Below are 22,765 nucleotides of genomic sequence, written 5' to 3'. Positions count from 1 at the left end.
ACTGAAATTTATAAATATAGAATGTACTAAAAAATATTTAATTTATTTAATTTATTCTTTAAAAATTTTTTGTATATTTATTTTTTATATTTTTTATATTTATTCTTTAAAAATCTTGTGTATATAAATTATTACTGAAAAATTATACAGATACATATATCTATATATATATACACACCTTTATATACAAATTCATTACAGTTTTGACAATTTGATATCAGATGCTTAAAAATCAAGGGTTGTAAGTAGAATTTGCATAATTCAATCAGAGTTGCTTCAATCATGTTACCTTGACCTTTATATAACTGTATTTTCCATATAATTTGTTTAAATAATTTGTATAACTGTCTAGGTGGGGTATTATCTAATCTGTGTTTAAATAACAATGATTCTTTGGTAATCCAATATATCCTTATATCTGAAGACACACAAGCCAATAATCTGAAATAGAAAATTGCAATTAATCAAAAATATAAACATGGTTTTTATATGTTCAACTTATACTATATACTATTAAAGATTGATATATAATTACCTTAGTACAAAATGTCCAATTTCATCATAAGAAGAATTTTCTAACAAGTATTCAAAGTTGCCATCAAATTTATCAGTAGTTCCTTCATGTAAATGTGTTAAATAATTTAATCTTGTTAAAACACAATCCTCCAAAATATAAAGAGGTACCTCTCCATTAGGTGGCATAATATAAAACATTTTTGTTAATAAATCATCATTTATGTAATTTCCAAAATCATGTCATATTGAAGATATTCTCAAAAATATTCCAACCATTGTCTTCTTCAAATAGGAAGTACAATTTCCCAATTGACAAAAAATATACAAGATGTTTAATTTCTTTTCATAAATTTAAAAGTTTAACATTTTAACATAATTATTCAACTTCGAACTTTGGTATTACTCAGTCTATTTGAACTGATGATTTCTCTCATCATTTCCTCATATTTATTAATTTAGCAATTTTCATATTCTCTTGTAAACATTCGCTTTTTCGAGACACATCACGCACCATACTATTTCTCGTGACTCGACTGAAGTTGAAGAACAGCTGATTGTACGTCTACCACCAGAAAGAATATCCCCAGCTAAGACCCTAAGAAACGAGTTCTCTTATTGGTCACCATTCGCGCCTGGATCTATATCGGTATTTTCGATAATTTTATCAATTTCGTAGTCACAAGATTACGATTGAACGAATTTTTAATAACATTTCACAGATTATCCACTCTAATTAACAATATAACACTGAATTATTGTAATTATACCTACGAAGATTACGTGCACATGCGCATTGGACGTATCGATCTATTCGAGAACTTCAATTGTTGCTATATTCAGTCCATCACAGAACTATTCGCTATGTGGCGGTATTCGTAAAGTTGTTCCCCATTTCGTATTATTTCGTTCACCAAGGGTATAAATTTCGTCCGCGAATTATCGCCAGGAGTGCTGAAAGTAAGTTTCGCGCGTTCGTTACTATAAATTATCGTTCGACGTCGGAAACGAGTGTCCGGTGAAATGGTCTGTCGGCAGGTTGAACGAACCTGTTGCACCATGGAGGTTCGTAAACTTTGCATTGCACTACTCGTTACATTTTCGACTCTGGAGAGTAATCTTATGAAACATTAAAGATAGTGCTGTAAACAAGTCTCAAACAAGACCCATTGTAGACAAAATATCGCTTATCATTTATCAAAAGAGCGCATTTCGCGCAGTTGACCGGTAGGGGTACTGACTGAAGTACTGTGCGTATCACTGTTTTGGATTTCTCAATTGTTGAAATGTTCAGTTTGCATAACGATCACGACAGGTCGGTGTATGTTCGGTAAATCGTGATCTTTGCGATTCGACTCGCCAATGTCGAGCGTCGCGCGCGGATTATCGTCGGGAGTGTTGCAAATTAGTTTCGCGTATTCGTGGCGACATGAATAACATCGAGTAACTATCGAGTATCTCGTGAAGAAATCTGCCGACAGTGCCTAAAAAATATTGCGTATCCGTCGAATCATGGCGATTCGAAATATCGATTTTTTCGAGCGATTTCGTTTTCGCTCGAAGGTGAGCCTTATACGCGAATCATCGTCGGGAGTGCCGAAAATCGCTTTAGCGCGTTCGTAATCGCGAAGTGATCTGTCGGCAGTGCCTAACGAACGTATATTACGATAATATGGTTATTCGTAATGACGATATCTTCGAGCGTTTATGAGGCCCCGCTCGAAGGATACACAGACTTTCGCAGTTTCAACTCTGACTTTGCGGTAACAGAATAAAATCAAACAATCGCCGAAAGCGAGTTTCGGAAAGGTTCTGGAAAATGTGCTATCGGGAAGAAATGGAATCGAGCGAAGATTTGTCGCGGATATTCGCCGCGAGATGGCTGGATAGAGGTAAAATAGCGGTTTTTTTCTTTGTGGTTTCACCGAAGGATAAGTCTGTAAGTACTGATAAAGCAGATCGCAATTTTTTTGTGCCGTCTTGTGCTTGTGTGTTCCATGCATCCGAGCATTCAAGTCCCAAGTAAAACTATCGATTTGTTTATGACACGTAGACAAGGAGCAGTTTATCTGGAATTAAATGCCTAAATAATAATAGTATGTGTAAAATCTGAGAAACACATTGTTGCATTTTATAGATCTGAGACAAATATCGGAGACTTCTTACCGCGATACTTTTTTCGCTAATTTCGACATTTAGATCTATAATATAATTTTGATTTCACAATTAGCTTAATTGAGTCCATTTCACAGGAATTTCATGTTATAAGAGTATATATAAATATTAATATTGCGAATATATATATTGCAAATTAAATGAAACTTAAATTCCACGGTAAATATAAATATCGATTATTAATACACACGTAATACGAAAGTTATATATACACTACCAATATTTGGACGATTTGCCAATAATGCAATATTAACTCTATCATTTATTATCATTCAGAAACATAGAATAGATACGTATAAGTATTTACGACGCGGTAATATCATGCTCCTTTGATGGATAATGACAATGGATAATAGAATTTATAAACACACAAGTGTTACATGTCGTTTTCCTTTTAATGAGATACACGTGTAAGTTATTTAAATGATATGTTCGGGTCTACGGCAAAATTCACGTTTTCCCGGTGGAATTCGTTCACAATATGTGTACGCGCAGCGTTCGAGCTGGGCGTTTGTGGCAGAGTTAAAATTTATAAATTTGCTTGGGAAACGATCACGGAGCGTCGTCTGATCGTTGCATTTAGTATTAGTGAACTGTACGTCTTGCCCCCCGTTCCCTCTCTCTCTCTCTCTCCTTCTCATCATTTTTCTATTTAAAGCAAGAATAGTCAAAGAACAGCACACACGTTGCGCGTTCGCGTTTATCGTCAGGGATACACTTTAATTGCTATAAAGTGCCGTACATGACTAGTTAATTAGTCTAGGTGGTAAATATAATGTCACGCGTATATGTATATATGTATACACATACATTTCACATACACACACATGTACATATACGCATCACACACAGACGACTACTGAGTAACATGTATACTTTTTTTTTATGATTTGTCCCTTAATTACCGTCTTTATAATACAAATATTCCCTAAATCGTTGTACATTGTTACGTTACCGATCCGCGCATATGCGAAATTTACTTACATCTCTTCGCGATTGCTGCCTTATGACTAGTTAAAATATAGATATATTATAAATACTTATATTTTCATATATATATTTTTATATATATATATATACTTCTTTTCTTCCCATATTTTTATATATATATTTATATATAGTCTACTTAAATCGAGTTTGTTTAAGCTTTATTACTCATAGACAATCTGCTTGATATTTACAGAGATTAGATACAAAATTATAAACAGTTTTTAGTACAAAATAATTTTATGACTATAACGATCAAGGTTCGATAGCGTTAGAACAGATATGGGCAACCCACGGCGTTCGGTGGTCTTGGTTTCGCCGATTTCGGGTTTCTCCCTCGTCTCTCGAGTTCGAGAATGTGATCCTTCGCGATTTCTGCGGAGTGATTTCTCAACTCTCTTCGCGAGAGAAAGAGAGGAAAGAGGAACGTTCGAAATCATCAAGCGTGGCCGTGTGTTGCTCCTACCTGGATAGAAGATACAACTAGATGAGCTCTCCCCAGTTTTCCCGCGATTACCTGTAGATTTCCCCGCGCAATTCCACCGATAGAGGTTAACAATCTGGTATTACATAGAAATTATGCTTCATCGTGTGCTCGCGCGAAACAAATTTACTCGTGGTGCACATATATGCGTGACATGATTGTAGATTATAGAGATGTAGATCAAGTTTCACGAAGGTGTATTAAGCTATCCAGGCTAAATTGTTAAAATACAATAAATTGTATGTGATAATGATTTGCTAATATTTTACCATCTGTCTACCTCCAAAAATAATTTTTTGCTTCAAGCATTAAGAAGTTACTAATTGTAAATGTCTACGCTATTTTCATAATGGCTTGGTAGCTTAATCCTAAACTATCTAACCATTCGTAACTTTTTAATCGTTGAAGTAGAAAAATTACTTTTGAAAGGAAAAAATTGACAAATGTTTTCATACATAATTTATTGCGTTTTGATAATAATTTGGCTTGGAGTAGGTTGGTATTTCTGCTTCATAAATGCGGTCCCAATCCTACAGTGACATTTGAAATTTTCAATCAAATACATTGTATCTAAATATTACACAATGACTGTTGATTATTAATCAATTATTATTAACCAACAATATCATGATGCATAAATATTTGGATATGTTATATTTAGCTGAAAATTTCAAATGTTTCTGTGCTGAGAAATGAGATTGTACTTATGATACTAAAACTTGGTGTACATTAACATTATAATCGATCTCATCGTCGCGATCTTTGGACTTGCCATCGTGGCGCTACTTTTTATATACGCGATGCAGTTTTACAGTTTCATCGTTTTGACTTTATGCGACAAATGATTGGCTGCGTTCAGAAGAACAAAATGATCAGTGAGCGCTTAGTGACTCTCGCTCCTGATTGGTAAATACTTCTGGATCTATGAAGAATCTAAAAGAATGCCCAGTCACAGATAATAATCATTAAGCGCTCACTGATCACTTTGTTCTGCTGAACGTAGCCATTGACTAAAATGACAAACAACACGACGACCGTATACACAATGCGCGCGGCTTCAGTTGTTCGCAGTGAAAAAAATAGACCGTAATTAACAACAAGTTTATTATTCGAGGAATTCAATGATATTCGCGTCTGCCTTGAGAAAATGATTCTCCTCGTATGATCGCGCAAATGATCGTCCACGTGTTTCTACTCATGGCTGTCATGCGTGAAGAAACACATAAATATCTTCTTTTTCGTGCGCAAACGAAATTATTGTACGCATTCCTCCATAGAGAAAAATCAGTTCCGTTCTATTTGAGAGCCGTACTCGCGCGTCTCATAATGAACAAATTAATCGCGAAATACTGTTGCTCGTATTCCAAGAAAATCGCGATCGGCGCTAAATATATCCCCTAAAATTCCGAGGCAAGCGTGATTGTCGATTATAAATGTGTTTAAAAATATATATATGTACCGAAGGAATCAGTAGCGTATGTACGTGTGTGTGTGTGTGTACAGATATGTGTGTATGCGTATCGCGATGAGGGTTTTGGAGATGTCGTTGCAATTAAGTTTGAGCCTTCAAAGAAACGAAATCTCGCATCGACTCAGCGTGTATGTTATGGAACGCACGAGCCAAATGTATCCGGCTGTCGCTTCTCTCTCTCTCTCTCTCTCTCTCTCTCTCTCTCTCTCTCTCTCTCTCTCTCTCTTTCGGAAATGTGATTCTGAACAGTTTGTTACCCCGGTGACGCCATATTGGCAGAGCTCGAATTGTCCGCAAAGAACATAATTAACCATCACTGGAAAAAGGGCACACTAGGTAGAAGTAAGCTATCTAGATTATAATAGCGAGTCTTTGCGTAGAGAAAGGATTACACGTGTCATTTACTCACGACAAATCGTCGTCGCGTATTTTCTTTTTTTTCTTCTTTCGCAATTTTCAAGAAATCCCGGAGCAGCCCCTATGCTGTGAATTTACGCATTCGGCGAAGTTGTTCGGTCCAAACTGGATCGGAAGTCCTCAGGTTCTCGATCGATCCTCGTAGTTGCATGTGTCAGATTTTCGTCAAGAGGATTGATCGTGAATTAATGTTCCGGCTAAATTACCGAGAATCAAACGCAAAGCGATAAGACGAAAAGAAAAAAAAGGACACCGAGATAATCCTTTCGCCACGAAGAACTTCGAATTGGTAGGTACAGGTAGGTACGTAGAGATATACTAAATTATCACATGAGTAGACAAGTGAGTTACTCGTTAGCAGTAAGGGGCAACAATATAGCCAAAGGCAGCGTTATGCTTATGTTGGCGAATCTAAACGCAACTACAATCCGTTCTCTATTATCGTTTTCAAGGTAGTAGGTAATGGCAGTCTGTTTCGGACTAAAAACACGTACCGTGACGTACGGTAGTTTCAGTTATCATTATTATTATTGTTTTCAACTCAGTCACAACCGGTGGCGAATTTAATTAATTGATCGGCCGCGGTTCCTCGCGATGGCACAAAATTATACGTATATGTCGCGATCTGTGTCACACTCTCGCTTTCTATCTTTCTCTTTCTCTCTCCCTTTTACGCAAATATCACGTAAATCACGCATTCGTAACTACCCAATCGCGTCGATCGGTCGGCATTATTACTATTTTCATTTTGTTCTATTTTTCTCTCTTTCTCCCTCTCCCTCTCTTTCTCTTCTTGGCAAGATAAAAAATGTTGCCTATATTCCTGTTAGCTCAGAATTCACGCGCGTAATTTCGCACTGATCGTATTTGTTATGTGTGTATATGTGTACATGTGAAATTTTTGTTCTGCTCTCTCCTAATTTTGTCTATTATTTCGTTTGTTTCGTTCACTCGCCTTGGACACTCCGCGGTCCCTCGGTGGAGGAAGATGTAGAAGCAATTCCAGTTACGTTTAAATTCAACGCGAATACCTCACAACTACGTATGGCTATGTCTCCATATCGTCTCTATTCTTTATTACGCGGTATATTACGTTTAATTTATATAAATAGTATTTTAATGGTATAACGGTAACATCGCCTATCCGCTAAAAATGTCGCATAAGTTCATAGTGTATCCATCTGGTGTATATAAATAAGTGGAACCTAAGAGAAGTGTCGATTCGAAATTACATCGGAATGCGATCGGAGACGGTGTTGCGACGCGCAAATGCCGGGCAAATTCGCGCGTCGTTGTCGTTGTCGTCGACGAACGCCGCCGACACGTTCACAGGATGCGATCGTTTTACTTGGCTTTTATTCGATTTTTATCCACGCGTTTCTCGCCTCGTCGAAATTTCACAGGAAAAAAACGTTCCGATATGTCGAATTCTCGTCGTGCTCGTCCATCACTTCGCGCCACGAATATCTCGTCGATTCGGAAGCTAAACAGTTTCCGTACCTCTTTTCGTTTCTTTTCTCCTCCTCCTGTCCCGGTTTTCTTTCGTCCATACGTTAATAACGGATGTGCACATGCGAAGAAAGCGCGCGGGACGTGAAACCGCGCGCGTTCTCTTTCTTTTTCTCTTCCGCGTGTAACAAAATGCAATTCGCTTCCCGATTCCGTCCGATCTCATCTATTCTCTCTCATTCTCTCCCGAAATTCGCAATGTATAACGCTTCTTACCACATACACACATAGAAGTGCGCCTTATTGTATATATACAATATTCTAATTCTTTTTTTTTTCATTGATCCCGCCTATCGTTATAAAGTTATAATTATGATGTGTCATAGTCATGATACGTATAGCCTATTACCGATCTCTCGATGTTGAGAACAGGTAGAACGCGTCTTTTACCCCCTTCGCCTGCGCTCATCGCGCGCTTAACTTACAACTTATGAGAATACTCGGTCTAGAGTTTACACGACATCAACGTAGTTTCACCCACGTACAAACTCTGTTTATTTTTTTTCTTAATTGTTGATTGAAATAGTGATACACACGTTTCGAAGAAAACATTTACTATCGAGAAATCTTTACAATCACCCGACGACTGTCTCATTTTCCCCTCGCCGCCGCCAGTAAGAGTTTATCCCGAGAACATCCTCCGTTCGTCGAGACTTATGATTTATATTACACCTCGCGCTTCGTATATTATTGCGTATACGCGCTGTATATATATATACACACGCGCGAAAATCCGGATACACACAGACGAAAAAATAGCGTCTCGCGGAAAAGCGCGAGACGATTCTCGAATTCCTCCGATCGCTGATCGTCAACAGACACGCATATGCGATAACGTTTCTGTCGTCTCGCGCGATACATTGTGCGTCTCATGACGATAACGGATCTCGCGATGTAAATTACATGCACGCACGCACGCACGCACGCACACACGCATACGCACAAAGTAGATTCGTCTCACAATTAGAGAGACCCAGAGTACCTGGGACGATATTACGATATACACGTTCAGATAGTAAAAGAGAGCGGTGAAGAAGAATAGAAGGGGGTATAAATAGGGAGAGGGAGAAAGAATGGGCGGGAAACAGGCACCCACACGTTTACGAATATTCATATTTGCATTGCTTCTCTCTCTTTCTCTCTCTCTCTTTCTCTCCATGATGATTAACTCGACAGTCATAGCTTTAGCGTCTGATATCGGTGTGTACTATACAGCCATACTATATTGCCATACCGTCGATGTCTCTCTTTTCGTATTCCTTTCCCTTCTCCCCCCCTCTCTCTTTCTTTCTCTCTCTCTTCCTTTACTCCGTGAAACCCCTCTCAATCGAAATGATATATAATTTCCATCGAGGGAGAGATCCCGCTAATTATCTTCCTTAAGTAAACGATCCCTTTTCTATCTTTTGTGGGTATTGCGTGCTCTCTCTCTCTCTCTCTCTTCCTCTTTCTCTTCTCCTTCCTTTCCTTCCCCCCTTTATTTTTCTTTCTTAACAATTACGGTCAAACGGGATTCCAGAACTCGTCAGTCCACGTAGGAATGTTCATAGCTGTACATTACTATTATTTTATTAATTACACACGTATTGCTCCTAATAAGCTGTCGACGAGATTGCAGGAGAGAGAAAGAGAGAGAAAGAAAAGCGAGAGAGAGAGAGAGAGAGAGAGAGGGAGAGAGAGAGATCTTGAGAGCAGGATCGTCCTTCTTCGCTATCACTACTACCGCCGATTTCGTCGTCATCGTTGTCGTTGTCTCCCTTCGATAAGCGCGCACGTGCGCGCGTTCGATTTTCCGCGGATTACGCGCGGCTGCTATCATCTACGACGGGCAAGCTTATTTTCCTGTTTTTTATTGTGCTCTCGTCCGATTGTCGTGTTCGCAGATTCACAGTCCGTCCGCCCTCGCTTTATCATTATATCTATCTCTTTCTCTCTCTCTCTCGTCCTTGTCGTCTGCTCGAAAACTACGCAGCTCCATACTACTTCTTTTCTTCCGCTTTCGGCACGAAAAAATTCGCACTCCTCGTGTCAGTCACGAAACTTCTGGAGAAGACGAGGCGACATATACAGTGGCGGCATCACACAAGCACCGTCGTCATGTTCCTACTGTTGTTGTCAGGATCTCGCGGTTGTTGTCGTGTTCTCTCGCGGTGCGGACGCACGCGTGGCAACTCAAGCTATAACACAGTGAAACCTCCGAGAGGTTTTTTCATTGGAAGGAGCGAGAGACCCCGTCGCGCGTTTCCTTACTCTTCTATCTATCCTAAGGGTCACTTCCTGCCCTCAACGGTATACTCGTTATCCGAAGGTACGCGTCGTGGAGACGAGGTCGCGGGACGACGGATCCCGGATCGCGGCACTGGCAGTAGATCCAGACCCGCCAGGTCCGGGCGTTTCGTTGACGGAGACGGTGCGACGATCGTTCTCGTCGTCATCGTCGTTGTACTTGTCATTTCGATGTCGCGTATGAGCGATACTACGACAATTTACCGTGACGCGCAAGACGGCCGATCGTTTTCCCATCGTGGAGCTTTTCTTCGCCTCCTCCTTCCTCCGCCCTCATTTGACGGCCACTTCAACTCCTGCGATTTCTCGAGCAAGGACGCGGCACACCGTCATCGCACGCTCGCCGACCCGTTTCCGGGCCGCTCGTCGGCCCGTTCTGAAGTCCCGCGGGATAACCGTTGAGAAAGTTGTCGTGCTCGCCGGAGTCGTTGCTCGGGGCTCAATATCAGGACGTCGGTGCGTAGCCCAGGTTTTTCCGCTGCAGGAAGAGCGATATCTCGCGGAAGGTCGGCCTCTCGTTCTCCTCTCGTCGCCAGCACTCGAGCATCAGGTCGTAGATGTCCTTGGAGGAGGCGGTAGGCCGCGGCAAGTAGTCGAAGTTGTTGCCGACGTTGCCGCCGCCGCCGCCGCCGCCGGAGTCCTCCTTGCAACCGTCCTCAGGATTGGCGTTGCTGCTGCCGTGGCTGCCGCAGTCGGCAGCGTGATGCAGCTGGCGCAGACTCTGCACCACCTCCTCGTCCGACAAGTGCTCGTACGGTACGCGCCTGCCGAGGTTCAGGATCTCCCACAGGGTGACCGCAAACGCCCACACGTCGCTCTTCGTCGTGTACTTGCCCTGGTGACCAAGTACGATGTAATTAGCATTTTAAATGTTGTCTTAGATTTTCTTTTCTTGAGCAGATTTATTTGCAAGCGTTGATATCTCGTGACTTTTATTTAGTTTTTAGAGATTTTTTCAAAGAGAGGACGAAGGAAAAGACATTTATTTATTTTCTCTCTTTTCTCTTTCCTGAGCAAATTTTTTGAAATAAATCTTGATAGAATGTTTAACAATACGACAAAGAAAGAGGAGGGTTTCTTTACTTTTCCGTTTTAATAGAATAGAATCTTTTAAGAAGATTAGAATATAAAATAACAAAAATTTTTGCCAAATGACAAAAGTGTATGCGGTGTGCAGGGCTGGGAAATAACTCGTTACTTGTAACGAAGTTGCAATCACAATTATGTTTTTTTGGTATCTATAACTTAACTTCGTTCCTTTTTTTCCATATAACTGTAACTTAACTTAGTTACATTTGTTTGATAACTAGTAACTAATTTAGTAGTCGCGCGTCGCCAGTTTTTATTATTTGTTAATATAACCTGCGTTCAGCGTGAAGTGTGCTGCGTGGTTTCAGTTATATAAAAAATTCAAGCAATAGATAAAACATCTCAATCTTTGGAAAAATATTGTAAAATGCCATGAGCAGCATATGTAAAAATATTCGAGTTACAGCAAAAACTTGGAAACGATAACAACTGGGCATTTCTCTGCCCAGTTGCTGTAGTCTTGAAGATGAATTGCTTATTTAAATTATAATAAATCTAATTTGTAAAAATTATATACGATATGAGGAATATAATAATCAACAAACTACTTTCATATAAAATCGAAAGAATTTACACAATTACGAAATTTAAAATAATAGCACAATTATTGTAAAAACGTAACTGAAAAGTAACGACTCGTTATTTACTAAATAACTATAACTGTAACAAGTTATTTTTTAAGGTCAGTAACTTGTAACTGTAGCTAGTTGCTTTTTCAGCTTGAAAAAACTGTAGCTGTAACTGGATACTTTTACAAAGTAACTTTCCCAACCCTGATGGTATGTTATCACACAGTACGGCACTTTTCACCGTACTTTATACAGTCGCCCAGAATTTTCTCGTTATCGCGAAGTAATATGACCTAGTCGGGCGTGTGGCCAACAATGTGCACGTTCAGCTCGCGAAATCACGGCATACGAGAAACATACTTCCGTCGCAAGGGCTTCAATCGTCACGTTGCCGCGATACGTCATGCGGGAAGATAACGAGGCTTACCAGAAATATTGACTCCCAGGCCATCCATCGTACCGGCAGCGGCATGGCCCCATCGACCTTGTAGTAGTCGCAGGAATACAGTTCGTTGTCCGTGCCGAAGTCCGAGATCTTGATGTGGTACGCTTTGCCGACCAGGCAGTTCCTGCACGCAAAATATTTGTATTGCACGGAGCACGCGCGACTACCTCCCTATTAACTTTATCTCGTCATTAATATAACGACACTTTATTATTTCGAACGACGAAATTTAATATTTTATTGTTGACGTCGTATTTATTACAGAGTGCCCTGTTAATTAATTACATCCCCTTTGTCCGCTTTTAATTCCGCGCACGCTCGAAGCCGCGATATTCGATGGTCTCCGGCGAGTCGTTAATTAATCCGCTTACGTCATTAGAGCAGCTTTGAAAAGTACGCCCACATCATTGAACATTCTCCTCCCGTTACAGTTGATGTTAGTTGTAGTAAAACCGGACCGCGCGTGGTCGACGGAAAGCGCATGGATTTTTGCGATTCGCAATCGTCTTAGGTAAGAAATTGCGAAATCGACGAGAGTCAATGGGGCCGACAATAGGCGAGCGAAGTAAATCGGCGCGTTCGCTTCCGATGCGGAGATGGGTTAATCCGCTACGCGAGCATGACATTCGAGCACGAAGACACGGGCCGGGGTATTTCCGCGGCTGGATTACGAGTCGCTGCGCGCCATCGGCTGGATCGAATACTTTTCCGGGTGATTCGCTCGAAGCGAAAGAGCCGCGCGTGTATAGTCGCGGGGATCGATCTTCGCGTCGGTGCGCGCGGACTGCATAGCAAGCCCGCCAATCTGCATACGCGCACGCATTCTGTGCATGGCAGTCAACCGGAAGCGAGAATGGTTGTCTACATGCAACATTTGCTCGCGAATGCGGTCGGGCCACGTTTCCCGTCCGTGCACACCGCCGCGCGGGGATGCACGCTGCAATTGCATCGCGGACGCGTGAATAAACCTCGCCGAGCGAGCGACGACAGGCCCTGCTACTCGTCCGTGCTACGATAGTCGTCAATTGTTTCCTACGAGAAAAGACAAGGGCCCCGAGTCCCTCCGGAAGAAAGGTCGAAGACGAAGCGGGGTGTATTTTCGGATACGATGTAGCAGAGGGTGCGCGATAAATTCGCGTACGCGTGCGCGACTCGTCGGTAACGTGACACGCGAATTTAGAATAGAAACGACAAACTTTCCCCGATAAAAATACCGAGATTTCGCCGGAAAGGAGTCCCGGCGAATTCGTGTTGCATGTGGGTGTAATTAGATAATAAAACCTCCTGTTCTCTCTCCGCCGAGGTGAGTTTGGTGAACTCTAATGGAATCATGACTAGCGACGCAATATGCTCGTCCGAGACGTTTACTGCATTTTCTAGTTTCGGCGACTGGAACGAAAGGATAAAGGAAGAGAGAGAGAGAGAGAGAGAGAGAGAGAGAGAGAGAGAGAGAGAGAGGGGGGGGTGAGTGAGCGAGTGCAAAAGACATGTGACGCGCGCGATCAAGAATTATTTCACTTTCGCGAGCGGGACACTCGCGCCGCCGTGCGAGCACCTGTTGTATCGATCACTCCGTGTCGCGGCGCTTTAAAAAATTCAGTGACAGCATCTGTAAATAACGAGACGACAACGCAACAGAGAGCGTGCCGGCGTGTCGTGGGCCATGAATATGCGGAGCCCTGAGTGTGATACTCCATTCATCTAAACACGATACTGCGAGCACGCGCTCGCGTCCATAGGGAGAGCCCGGGGAGGGAGATACGGTTGTTATTTAATCTTATCACGAGTGCGTTTGATATTTCATCTACTGCTCGTCCTCCTTTGAGTGGGCTCCACCGTGGTAGTAGCGTAGATACGTTCTCGGGCACATTCCCCGAAGGAGAACTTGGAGGCTGGGGATAAGCATTCATGCAACTCCGTTCAAAGCCGCCTCCAGACATTGACCAGTTTGCTTTAAAGACGAACTAATCTTCGCTATCTGAGAGAGGACGAGCGAGCGAGAGGGAGGTAGGGAGGAAGAGAGGTGGACGGCTTTCGGCGGGCAAATGTTATCCGAGAAGCGCGCACACCGCCGGGGCTATGGAATAGATAGAATCAATTAATTTCGCCGGCGGAACAAAGCTCCAATTTGGCGGCAGAACCTGGTTAATTAGGGGCGCTTTATCGATCATTGCTATTGGCTACTTCGCCATCGGGCTACCACCGCGTCGATGGGGTTGACCCCGGTCCCTGGCCCGACGTTGCCAGAGTACGACGGTAATGCAATAAGCCGCGTTCACGCCTCGCATTGAAGCTGTTGCAATATAAATCAGACGCGATCTCATCTCCGGCCAATAATCCGCGGTCGGGACTTCAATCGCTGCTCGTTAATCTGAAAAATGATAGTCGAGTCGTGGTGGCGGGGTTGCTCTCGAGAGTTCGATCGTCGCCGAAGAATTCGCGGACGGTCTCGCGCGCTGTCTCTCGCAACTATTTTAACGATCTTTCTCCGTTGATATCAGATGATGAAAGGTACGTGATATTTGCGCGATAGATTCAAGCGAGACCCTGAGATCTTTCCATTTCGTTGCAATTACTTTTTTCAATAAATATCTGCGAGACGCGGGGAGATTTCACGAACTCGTCGGTCGGTAGATTTACATATTACTCGAGCGATCCTTGACACACGGTCTTAAGAAAGCCACGTCCAATTTAAATAATACCCGCTAATTCGCGCTGATACGGCAAGCGTGATATATTCGTCGAGACTCGCAGCTTAATCGCAGCTGTCTCGTGAACCGTCTTAATTTATTAATTTAAAACACGCGTATTTGTAGCTCAACTATTTGCCGTGCCGTGTGTTTGTTAGTTAAGTGGAAAGCTCACGAATTCGGATATAAAATTGCCATCGAGAGACGAGGGTGTCTCGCCGAAGAGATCGTTCGCGAGAGAAGAGACCGCTCGAGGTGAAGAGCGATGAAAAAGACGGTTCTCTTGGCGTCTGTAATCGAAATCGGAACAAAAGCGGGTTCTTCCTCTCTTTTTCTCTCTCTCTCTCTCCTCTCTTTCTCTCTTTCTCTTGTTGAAGAAAGCGGAGTATGTCTACATCTCTAGCCTGCATCGACTTCTTCGCCGGATAAGGAGAACCGCCCTTCCCCGTCATTGTGCGAGTTGCGGAGGTTGAAGTTAAACTCGGGAATCGCTCGGCCATTTGACGCGAGCACGGCGCGCTATTGTCGATAGGGAACGAGAACGTTAAGTGTACTCGGCCGATTGGCGCGGCTGTATAATTGAAGCAGCCAAGCTTCCGCCGTATCGATGTCGAAACGAAGCGGGGGGACGTTCGACCAAGTTAAATTGAAAGCTGAATATTGGATATGCCCGTTGCAAAAGAAACAAGCGACCCACCGGCCGCTTGATCGGGCGCGCGAAGGGAAAGGCCGCTCTTTGAATTTTTAATCGGTTTCCCGAACACGTAAGCTCTTGTCAATGAAGAATAAAGCTCTCTCTTCGGTATCCTCGGAGGATAAAGGAAATCGCGGCCTCTTTTGCCTTCACGCTCTCTCCCTCTGCTTCTATCTCGCTCGCTCTATCGCTCTAAAATCGATGTTAAGGTCAACAGTCGAATGGCTGTTACGAATCGACGAACGTTTCGGCGTGGAAGTTCGCGAAATGATATTCACCGGCGGGAAAGGCATAGAAAAGCTCAGTCAGAGGAACCGGAGCTTTCCGATCTTGCGGCAAAGTTCCGAAGGAAAATTTTCGTTCACCAAAGAAAGGGAGACAAAAAGAGGGAACTGTCAAATTTTTTAATTTTTATCTCGGCGAGTAAGAAAGCTAAGAAAAAAACTAGTCTCAGGTTAGGATAGGTTGTTGCGAATAATTGTTACTCAAATCAGCATTGTAAATATTTCGTGAGCTAGCATATAATATTCCGGATTTCAGAGATTCGATAATATTAATAAAATAAAAACACAGCAGATCCAGCATTAAGTATTACTCGCGCACGCGTTGCAACGGTGGAAGAAGAAAGAGAGAGTGAGAGGAAGGGAGAGAGGGGCGGGGAGAGAGAGAGAGAGAGAGAGAGAGAGAGAGAGAGAAAGAGAGAGAGAGAGAGAGACGAAGGAAAACAGGGCCGCTACATTTGCGATTCACAACAGGATGAGGGAAATCTCTCTTAACGGAATACGAAATACCCACATACGGGAATGCGGAATATAGGCTTTGGCCGGGCTTTGGTCGCGGCTTTGGTCCCTCTAGACGGGATGGTACGCTTATCTGCTCCGGTATACCCGATCGTCGCTATCACCGCCTGCTGATGTCGCCATTAATAGTAATATTATCAGCGCTACCGTCGCCCGATTCTGCGCGAAATCGCCGCGCGCATCCGCGAGATTTTACTTTCGTTCGCGTCGCAATAACCTAATATCGTACTCTCGCCACGGAAGGAGACGAGCGCTCTTTCTGGCGCAACATGCAGCAGAAGAAGAGCCAAAGAGAACGAGAGAGAATCCACCACAATCCTCTCTTTCTATCTACTTTTTCGAAGCATTACACACATCGCGCGCTATCGGCCACCTTATTCGCCCGCATTCTTTCTCCATTCGAGCCGATTGAATTGCATTACCGTTTGATCAGCGACCCCATCTCTCTCCCCGTCTCCCCTTTCACTTGGCTCGCTTCCGACAATGACTTTGCAGCTACGCTGCACTCTCGCGCGCGTATAAAATAAACGAATAAAATAAGAGACTGCGATGAATCGGTAGCGTGCGCGTTTGTCTCGCAAATCGCGCCGGTCGGCCGGCCAGGTCGATCGGTTTCGATTCCGTTTGAATACCGCGGAACATGCCCGCGCGCAGGATCCTCTGGTGAGTCCGTTTTAAAATAAATAAAAACGCCACGTTCTCTCTTTCTCTCTCTCTCTCTCTCTCTTTCTCTCACTCTCTCTCTCTCTCTCTCTTTTTCTGTCTCCCTCTTGTTTTTTTTTCTCGTTTATCGCGGCGAATAAATCGCGGGTGCGCTCGCGGAGGTCGCGCCGCGATAGAGAAAGGGGCGAAATGCATTTCGAAAGTATCGCGTATGCGCCATTGATATTCGCAATGTCCATTTCTCTTTTGACGCCGCCAGTCACGAAGAATTTATGCCCCACGGTGGAATTCCCGTACGGTCGCGTATTTCACTGAAAATCGTCGGTTCGTCACGCTGACGTATGCCATCAAAGTGGGAGTTCAGCGGTGCCATTAAATTCTGATTAAATTTTGATTAAATCCCGGAACTCCGAGGCGGGCGCCTGTACAAAAGGCATCGACCTATTTGCAACGCGATCGGATCGTATCGCGCTTTTTTCTCTCGCAAAGCACACAGAGAAGGATAACGCGCGTCGGGATTTTGACACGCGCGTGTCACTGAAAATTTTATAAAGCTCGCTGCGTGGGAAAATTTAATCAAGGATCATGGCCGCGCGTGCGCGTGCGCGCCCTGTGATATCGCAAATACTCGTTCTCTTCCTCTTTCTTTTTTTCTTTCTTCACTTTTTCCCTCTCCCTTACTCTCTTTCTCTTTTCCTCCCCATTCTCTCGGACGACCTCGAAAGTATTTCTAAATTTGCAGCGCGACAACGTTTTCGCCGTGGAAATGCGAGCAGCGAGCAAATTAGATATCTTGTTTCGATGCCAGCGCAGTAGCTCTCAATCGTCGCGTATTACATAAGCGTGCGCGCGCAGGCACTGATTGCAATCAAAGCGCACATCGCGACGCGATTCATCAAATGAATTTCGTAAGAATTCCGTAACGACCGCGGAATTTCAATCGCCTGCCCACTCTGCCACCTGCCCTTCGTCCCTTGTATCAAACGGCCCGGCTTTTCATCCGAGTCAGCGTTTTATTGATCTAATTGTACGCGGCGATCAATCGCGGTTAGCGGGGAGAGGGACAATGAGAGAGAGAGAGAGAGAGAGAGAGAGAGAGAGAGGAGAGGGGGGACAAGAGTGACGCGGAAGTAGAGTTCCGGTGAATACTTTCGCGGAATAGCATTCCTGCAATCGACGGGTCAAACCGTGTCAAAAGCCCTTAGAAATGCTGACGGCATCTGATATCGTCCCCGTAGAAAAGTGTCTCTCTCTCTCTCTCTCTCTCTCTCTCTCTCTCTCTCTCTCTCTCTCTCTCTCTCTCTCTCTCTCTCTCACTCTCTCTCTCCCCCTGCTCCTATTTCCTTTTCTTTCTTTCTTCTCCGTCGCAGAATAGCGTGGAGATTTACGAGCGGCTGTTTGAGAGACACTGTCCAACCGGAAACTAGGTCCCACGTGCTACGAGAGCTCCGGTGGTTTATACGCGAGTGTGCGAGGGCGCACGAGCGTGGGTGTAGTGTAGTGTAGTGTGGTGTGCGTGCGCATGTGTTTTTATGAAAGATATACATATATGCACATATGTGCATCTAAACGTCCTATCGATTCGGCGAGATGGCCATTGCATTTCAATAACAGGCGCATAGATGGACTTCGTTCCATATACGGGGTGTACTTTGTATTCGTGGCCCGGCGGTCATCTGTAGCGGCTACCGTATACGTTATGTGGCTTGCGAGGATCATTATGGAGGTTTATAGCTGTACGAGCGTGGCGTTAAGAGTATATAGAATCTTTAAGAGGATGCTGGGACTGGAGGACGGGGGAGAGGGGAAGGAATATCAACACAATGCAGCTTGCAGTGTTTTCTATTTAGATACGTAGAATTGCAAGATGCTTTTACACGGCGAAAGCGCAAATGTTAATGAATCGAGAGGTTATTCCGTGTTACGAAAGAAAAGTCAAATTTATCAGTAAAATCTCTCTTTATTTCTTTTCTCTGTGTAACGTGGAGTTACTCTAGCATCTCTTTCAATGTTGCAGGCGCGATTAGCGACACTCTTGATATCTCGGAGTCAATTAACACCCTCTCTTGCTCAAATAGCGACGAAATGCGCGCGCGCGCTTTTATTCGCGCTTTTATTATCTTCAGCTTTATCAGCATTTATGTCCGCAGTCGCATCCGCGCGATCGATGAAAAATCCCAGAGAACGCGAGAGAAGGGATGGGGGCGAATAAATATCCTCGTCGACGAGTTTCGATATTAAAATATTCGGCGAAAGCCAAATATCTCTCGAGCCGAAGTCGCCTGGCAATCGCGCGATGAACGTCGATAACGCGCGCGAAATGGGAGCGTCCCGAAAGGGAAATCAATCGCCGAATGTGACGAATATTAGGCCATTACGTCGGATTGAGGAAGGCGCCCATTGTGCGCTCTCGGGGTCGCGCGCGCCAACACGAGCGACCGTTCGCTCGCTGCGGGGTCGCTCCTGCGAAAAACTCGGAGAAATCACTTTGCGATCGGTGGCCGCGCGCGCGCGCGAGCGCGGAAGAACACAATGGCAGAAGCTGATCCAGATAGTTACGACGATTGGGTACGAGCTGATAAAAAGAAGGGTAAAAAGGGCGAAGAAAGGGAGAAAGAGAAAGAGATAGAAAAGGAACACGCTGAAATTTCCCGCCGCCGATACACCAAAGCCGCAGCGCGGCGCGCATCATTCAACGCGGCACAACTAGCTGCTTGCTCCTCTCGCTGCATTCCTCGCGACGATTCACTAACAAATCGTTGATTTCCCATGCGGTTCCCGGCCTCCGTTTGTTTTGGGGCTTATGGAGATGCACCGCGGGGATGGTATAATTCAATTTCATCCTGAGAGAGTGTAACACTGACGGGGGAGATGGCGGGGGGAATCGATATCGGTGGCCCCCGTCCCGTTTTAACGGGCGCGCCGGGCTCGTTCGCTCTTGCTCTCCGAGCGCGGTAAAATTCACCCTCTTCGAGCGTACGCGTTCCCGAGTGCGACCGCACGCCTCGACACAGAGAGAGAGAGAGAGAGAGAGAGAGAGAGAGAGAGAGAGAGAGAGAGAGAGAGAGAGAGAGAGAGGGGGAGAGAGAGAGAGAGGGAGAGAGAGAGAGAGAGAGAGAGAGACAACATCTCTGTCAGTTATTAGACTGTGCCAATTAAAGTGGACCGCACGATCCGAGCGACGGCGAGATCGGAGGGCGGCGTCCGTTGAAGGATAATCCCGATTCGCAGGGCGATTTAAAGTCGATAGAGCAATCGCCGGTTGATGAAGCGGGAAAGAGGAAGAGAGAGAGAGAGAGAGGGAGAGAGAACGGGAGAGAAAGGGGAAGCAGAAACGCGTCCGCGACGAATGAGTGAGTTTACGTCGGCAGATAAATCAAGGGAGAGCACGCGTCGGATCCATTTATCCTTTCCGCAATAACGTAAAAAACCACGTAGCGACACTAGAGTGTTGCGCCGCGGTGCGTCGCGGCGCGTCTCCGGCCCGCTTTCGAAATTACTTTTCGATAAATCGCGCCGCGAGAAATTGCGTTTTTCAAGCTGTTCCGCGCGACAGGGTATCATCCCTCGGCCGCGGCCGGGGATTATAACTTGCTGCGGCGGTATTGTTGCCGGCGCACACAGCGGGGGCGTAGTAATTCTCTCGTCGTGCCGCTGTTCTGCGCGTCGACCGGCAAGATTCACTCCTTGTGCAGCGTGTCTGATCTTACGTCCCGTCGGCACGCATCAGCGCGCTCTCGCGTGTGAGAAACTCGACAACAAAGCTGCCGTATTCGCGCCGTTGTGATGCATTGCTCAATCCTCGTCTGATCTGAGAATTGTGTACGAGTTAAGAACACGCGGAGGAACACACGGAGATAATGAAATTTTTATGCTTTACGAAGCTCTCAGTGAGCTATTTCGTGTTCATCCGTATTTTAGACATATTATATATAAAAAAGAAAAAAGAAATAAGAGAAGAACAAATAGAATAGACATTTCCTCTGAAAAACTGGGGTCTCGAAATCGAAGAGTGAGGCTCTCTCGAAAAATTGTGATACAGAAGCGATCGCAACGAGACAATGTAAAAGAAAAGTGCAATTTTCCCGAAATGATAATAATCTTTCGGTAAATCAGCTCGATCGCATGCTTCGAATACCTCGGATTCTTTCGATGTCCCGATCTCGAAATTTAGATATTTTGGAAAATTATCCCACTCTACGAACCTCGCTGCGTAATCTTTTCGAGACAGCGGGTCTTCGCGAAGAGAATAGGCGGAAGACAAAACAATGAAAGACAGTTAAGAGCAGAAGACGATGTTTCCGAAACTGCACACATGCGACAAGGAAATGAGGTGCACGCAACGGATAGTCCCATTTTGATCAGCACGACGCACAGTGGACCGAAACTGTAGAATCAGTGGACATGACACTTTTTTCATGATAGCAATGTAATATTCATAAGTATTATACTTTTTAGACATAATAATATGTAGACAAATTATGTACAAAATAATTTTATGAAAATTTATCTATAAACCTTTATTAAAGTTAAACAACAATATTTATTAACTAAATAACTAAACTAAAATAACTAAACTATGTGATTAAACTATGTGACGAAACTAACTAAAATAACTAAATATCGGAAATTAATAAAAAAACAAATTAGAAAATTATATAAACATTGTACTTGAAAAGTATAAAAAATTGTAAAAAGTATAAAAAGTATAAAAAATTGACTGTGTTTGGCTAACTAATACTAAGATAGATATTATTCTATGACACTTTTACTCGAGGTATCCGTCAAAATTACAATGACTTATAGAGCACTACAAAAGTATAAAGAGATATATCTGATGAATTAGCACCTATTAGCAACCAATTTTGACGGATATATAAAGTAAAAGTGTCATAGAATAATATCTATCCTTGCGTTAGTTAAACAAATGTGAACAATTTTTTATACACTTCGAGAAAGTTTCGATTATAGGACATAATTTTACGTTTAGATAAAAAAGCATAAAAGTTTTATATATATATATATATATGAAGTCTTATGTACAAAGTGAAGATCAAATATGTCATATTGAAAGTATATAAGTAACTAAAGTTATAAATAAAAGTTTCATTGAATAATCTTAAGATAAACATACGTAACACTTTATCAGTAATTTTCGAATCTCGAAATTGTCGACGTTTGATTAATGATAAATACAGAAAGTATTAATGAAAGTGTCATAATCGATATAAAAACTTTTAATTTAATCTTTCTATAATATATTTATTATAGTTTTGAATTACAAATCGCAACTTTATTTTTTAGTCTATGTCCACCGATTTTAGCGTTTCGGTCCACTGTGCGACGCACCGACGAGAATGAACAATGTGCGTTCAGCCGCTCGCTGCCGTCCGTCGAGCTTTGCAAGTTCGATTTTCGTTCAAGGCGCTGCGGATCGCGTCGCTGCTTAAACTTGGCGCGAAACTCGAACGTTTAGCCACGAAGCGGGCGCCGAGGTTTCGCCTCGTCAAACTGGAGGTGAGCTGCCGCCGCTGCTAGCTAAAGGCTAGCTGGCTAAAGCGCGCTGTGCTCCGGCCGGATGTAAGTTTATCCTCGGGAGATGAGAGCAGCGAATCCGGCGGATTTGTTTCGTGGGGAGAGAAGTCCCGATGTTACTCACCTAGTAGCCAGATCCCGATGAACGAAGTTCAGGTTCTCCAGATACCGCATGCCCGACGCGATCTGTGCTGCCATGTAGATGAGACAGTTGAAACTGAAACGACGACGGAAGTGGCGTGAGAGTTAGCCTGCGACGAAAGTTAAGGTATTCGCAGTCGCGAGAATCCCACCCGACCCGACCCTCGTCGTCATCGTCGTCGAGAGTCAGCGGGGGATTTCAGCGCCCGGCAGGTGCGGCTCGAGATCTCCGAGCGAGCGAGCGAGAGAACGAGAGAACGAGAGAGAGAAAGAGAGAGAGAGAGAGAGAGAGAGAGA

The 22,765-nt window shown here is 43.8% G+C and overlaps 1 protein-coding gene across 1 annotated transcript in view; it reads right to left on the bottom strand.

Moving 5' to 3' along the window:
* Window positions 1–3,819: 3,819 nt before the first annotated feature.
* Window positions 3,820–22,765, bottom strand: part of LOC105188792 (discoidin domain-containing receptor 2) — a 205,715-nt gene continuing 186,769 nt past the window's right edge. The window contains exons 14-16 of the mRNA XM_011150426.3: window positions 22,452–22,544; window positions 11,928–12,069; window positions 3,820–10,677 (exon numbers count right to left, since the gene is read on the bottom strand). Coding sequence (XP_011148728.1) covers window positions 10,288–10,677; window positions 11,928–12,069; window positions 22,452–22,544 — 625 coding nt within the window. The 3' untranslated portion in view covers window positions 3,820–10,287. The remainder of the gene's footprint in view (window positions 10,678–11,927; window positions 12,070–22,451; window positions 22,545–22,765) is intronic.

The sequence above is a fragment of the Harpegnathos saltator genome, unplaced genomic scaffold, assembly GCF_003227715.2.
Source record: "Harpegnathos saltator strain DR-91 unplaced genomic scaffold, Hsal_v8.6 scaffold295, whole genome shotgun sequence".
NCBI lineage: Eukaryota > Metazoa > Arthropoda > Insecta > Hymenoptera > Formicidae > Harpegnathos > Harpegnathos saltator.
This window is presented reverse-complemented; position numbering and strand designations above follow the sequence as displayed.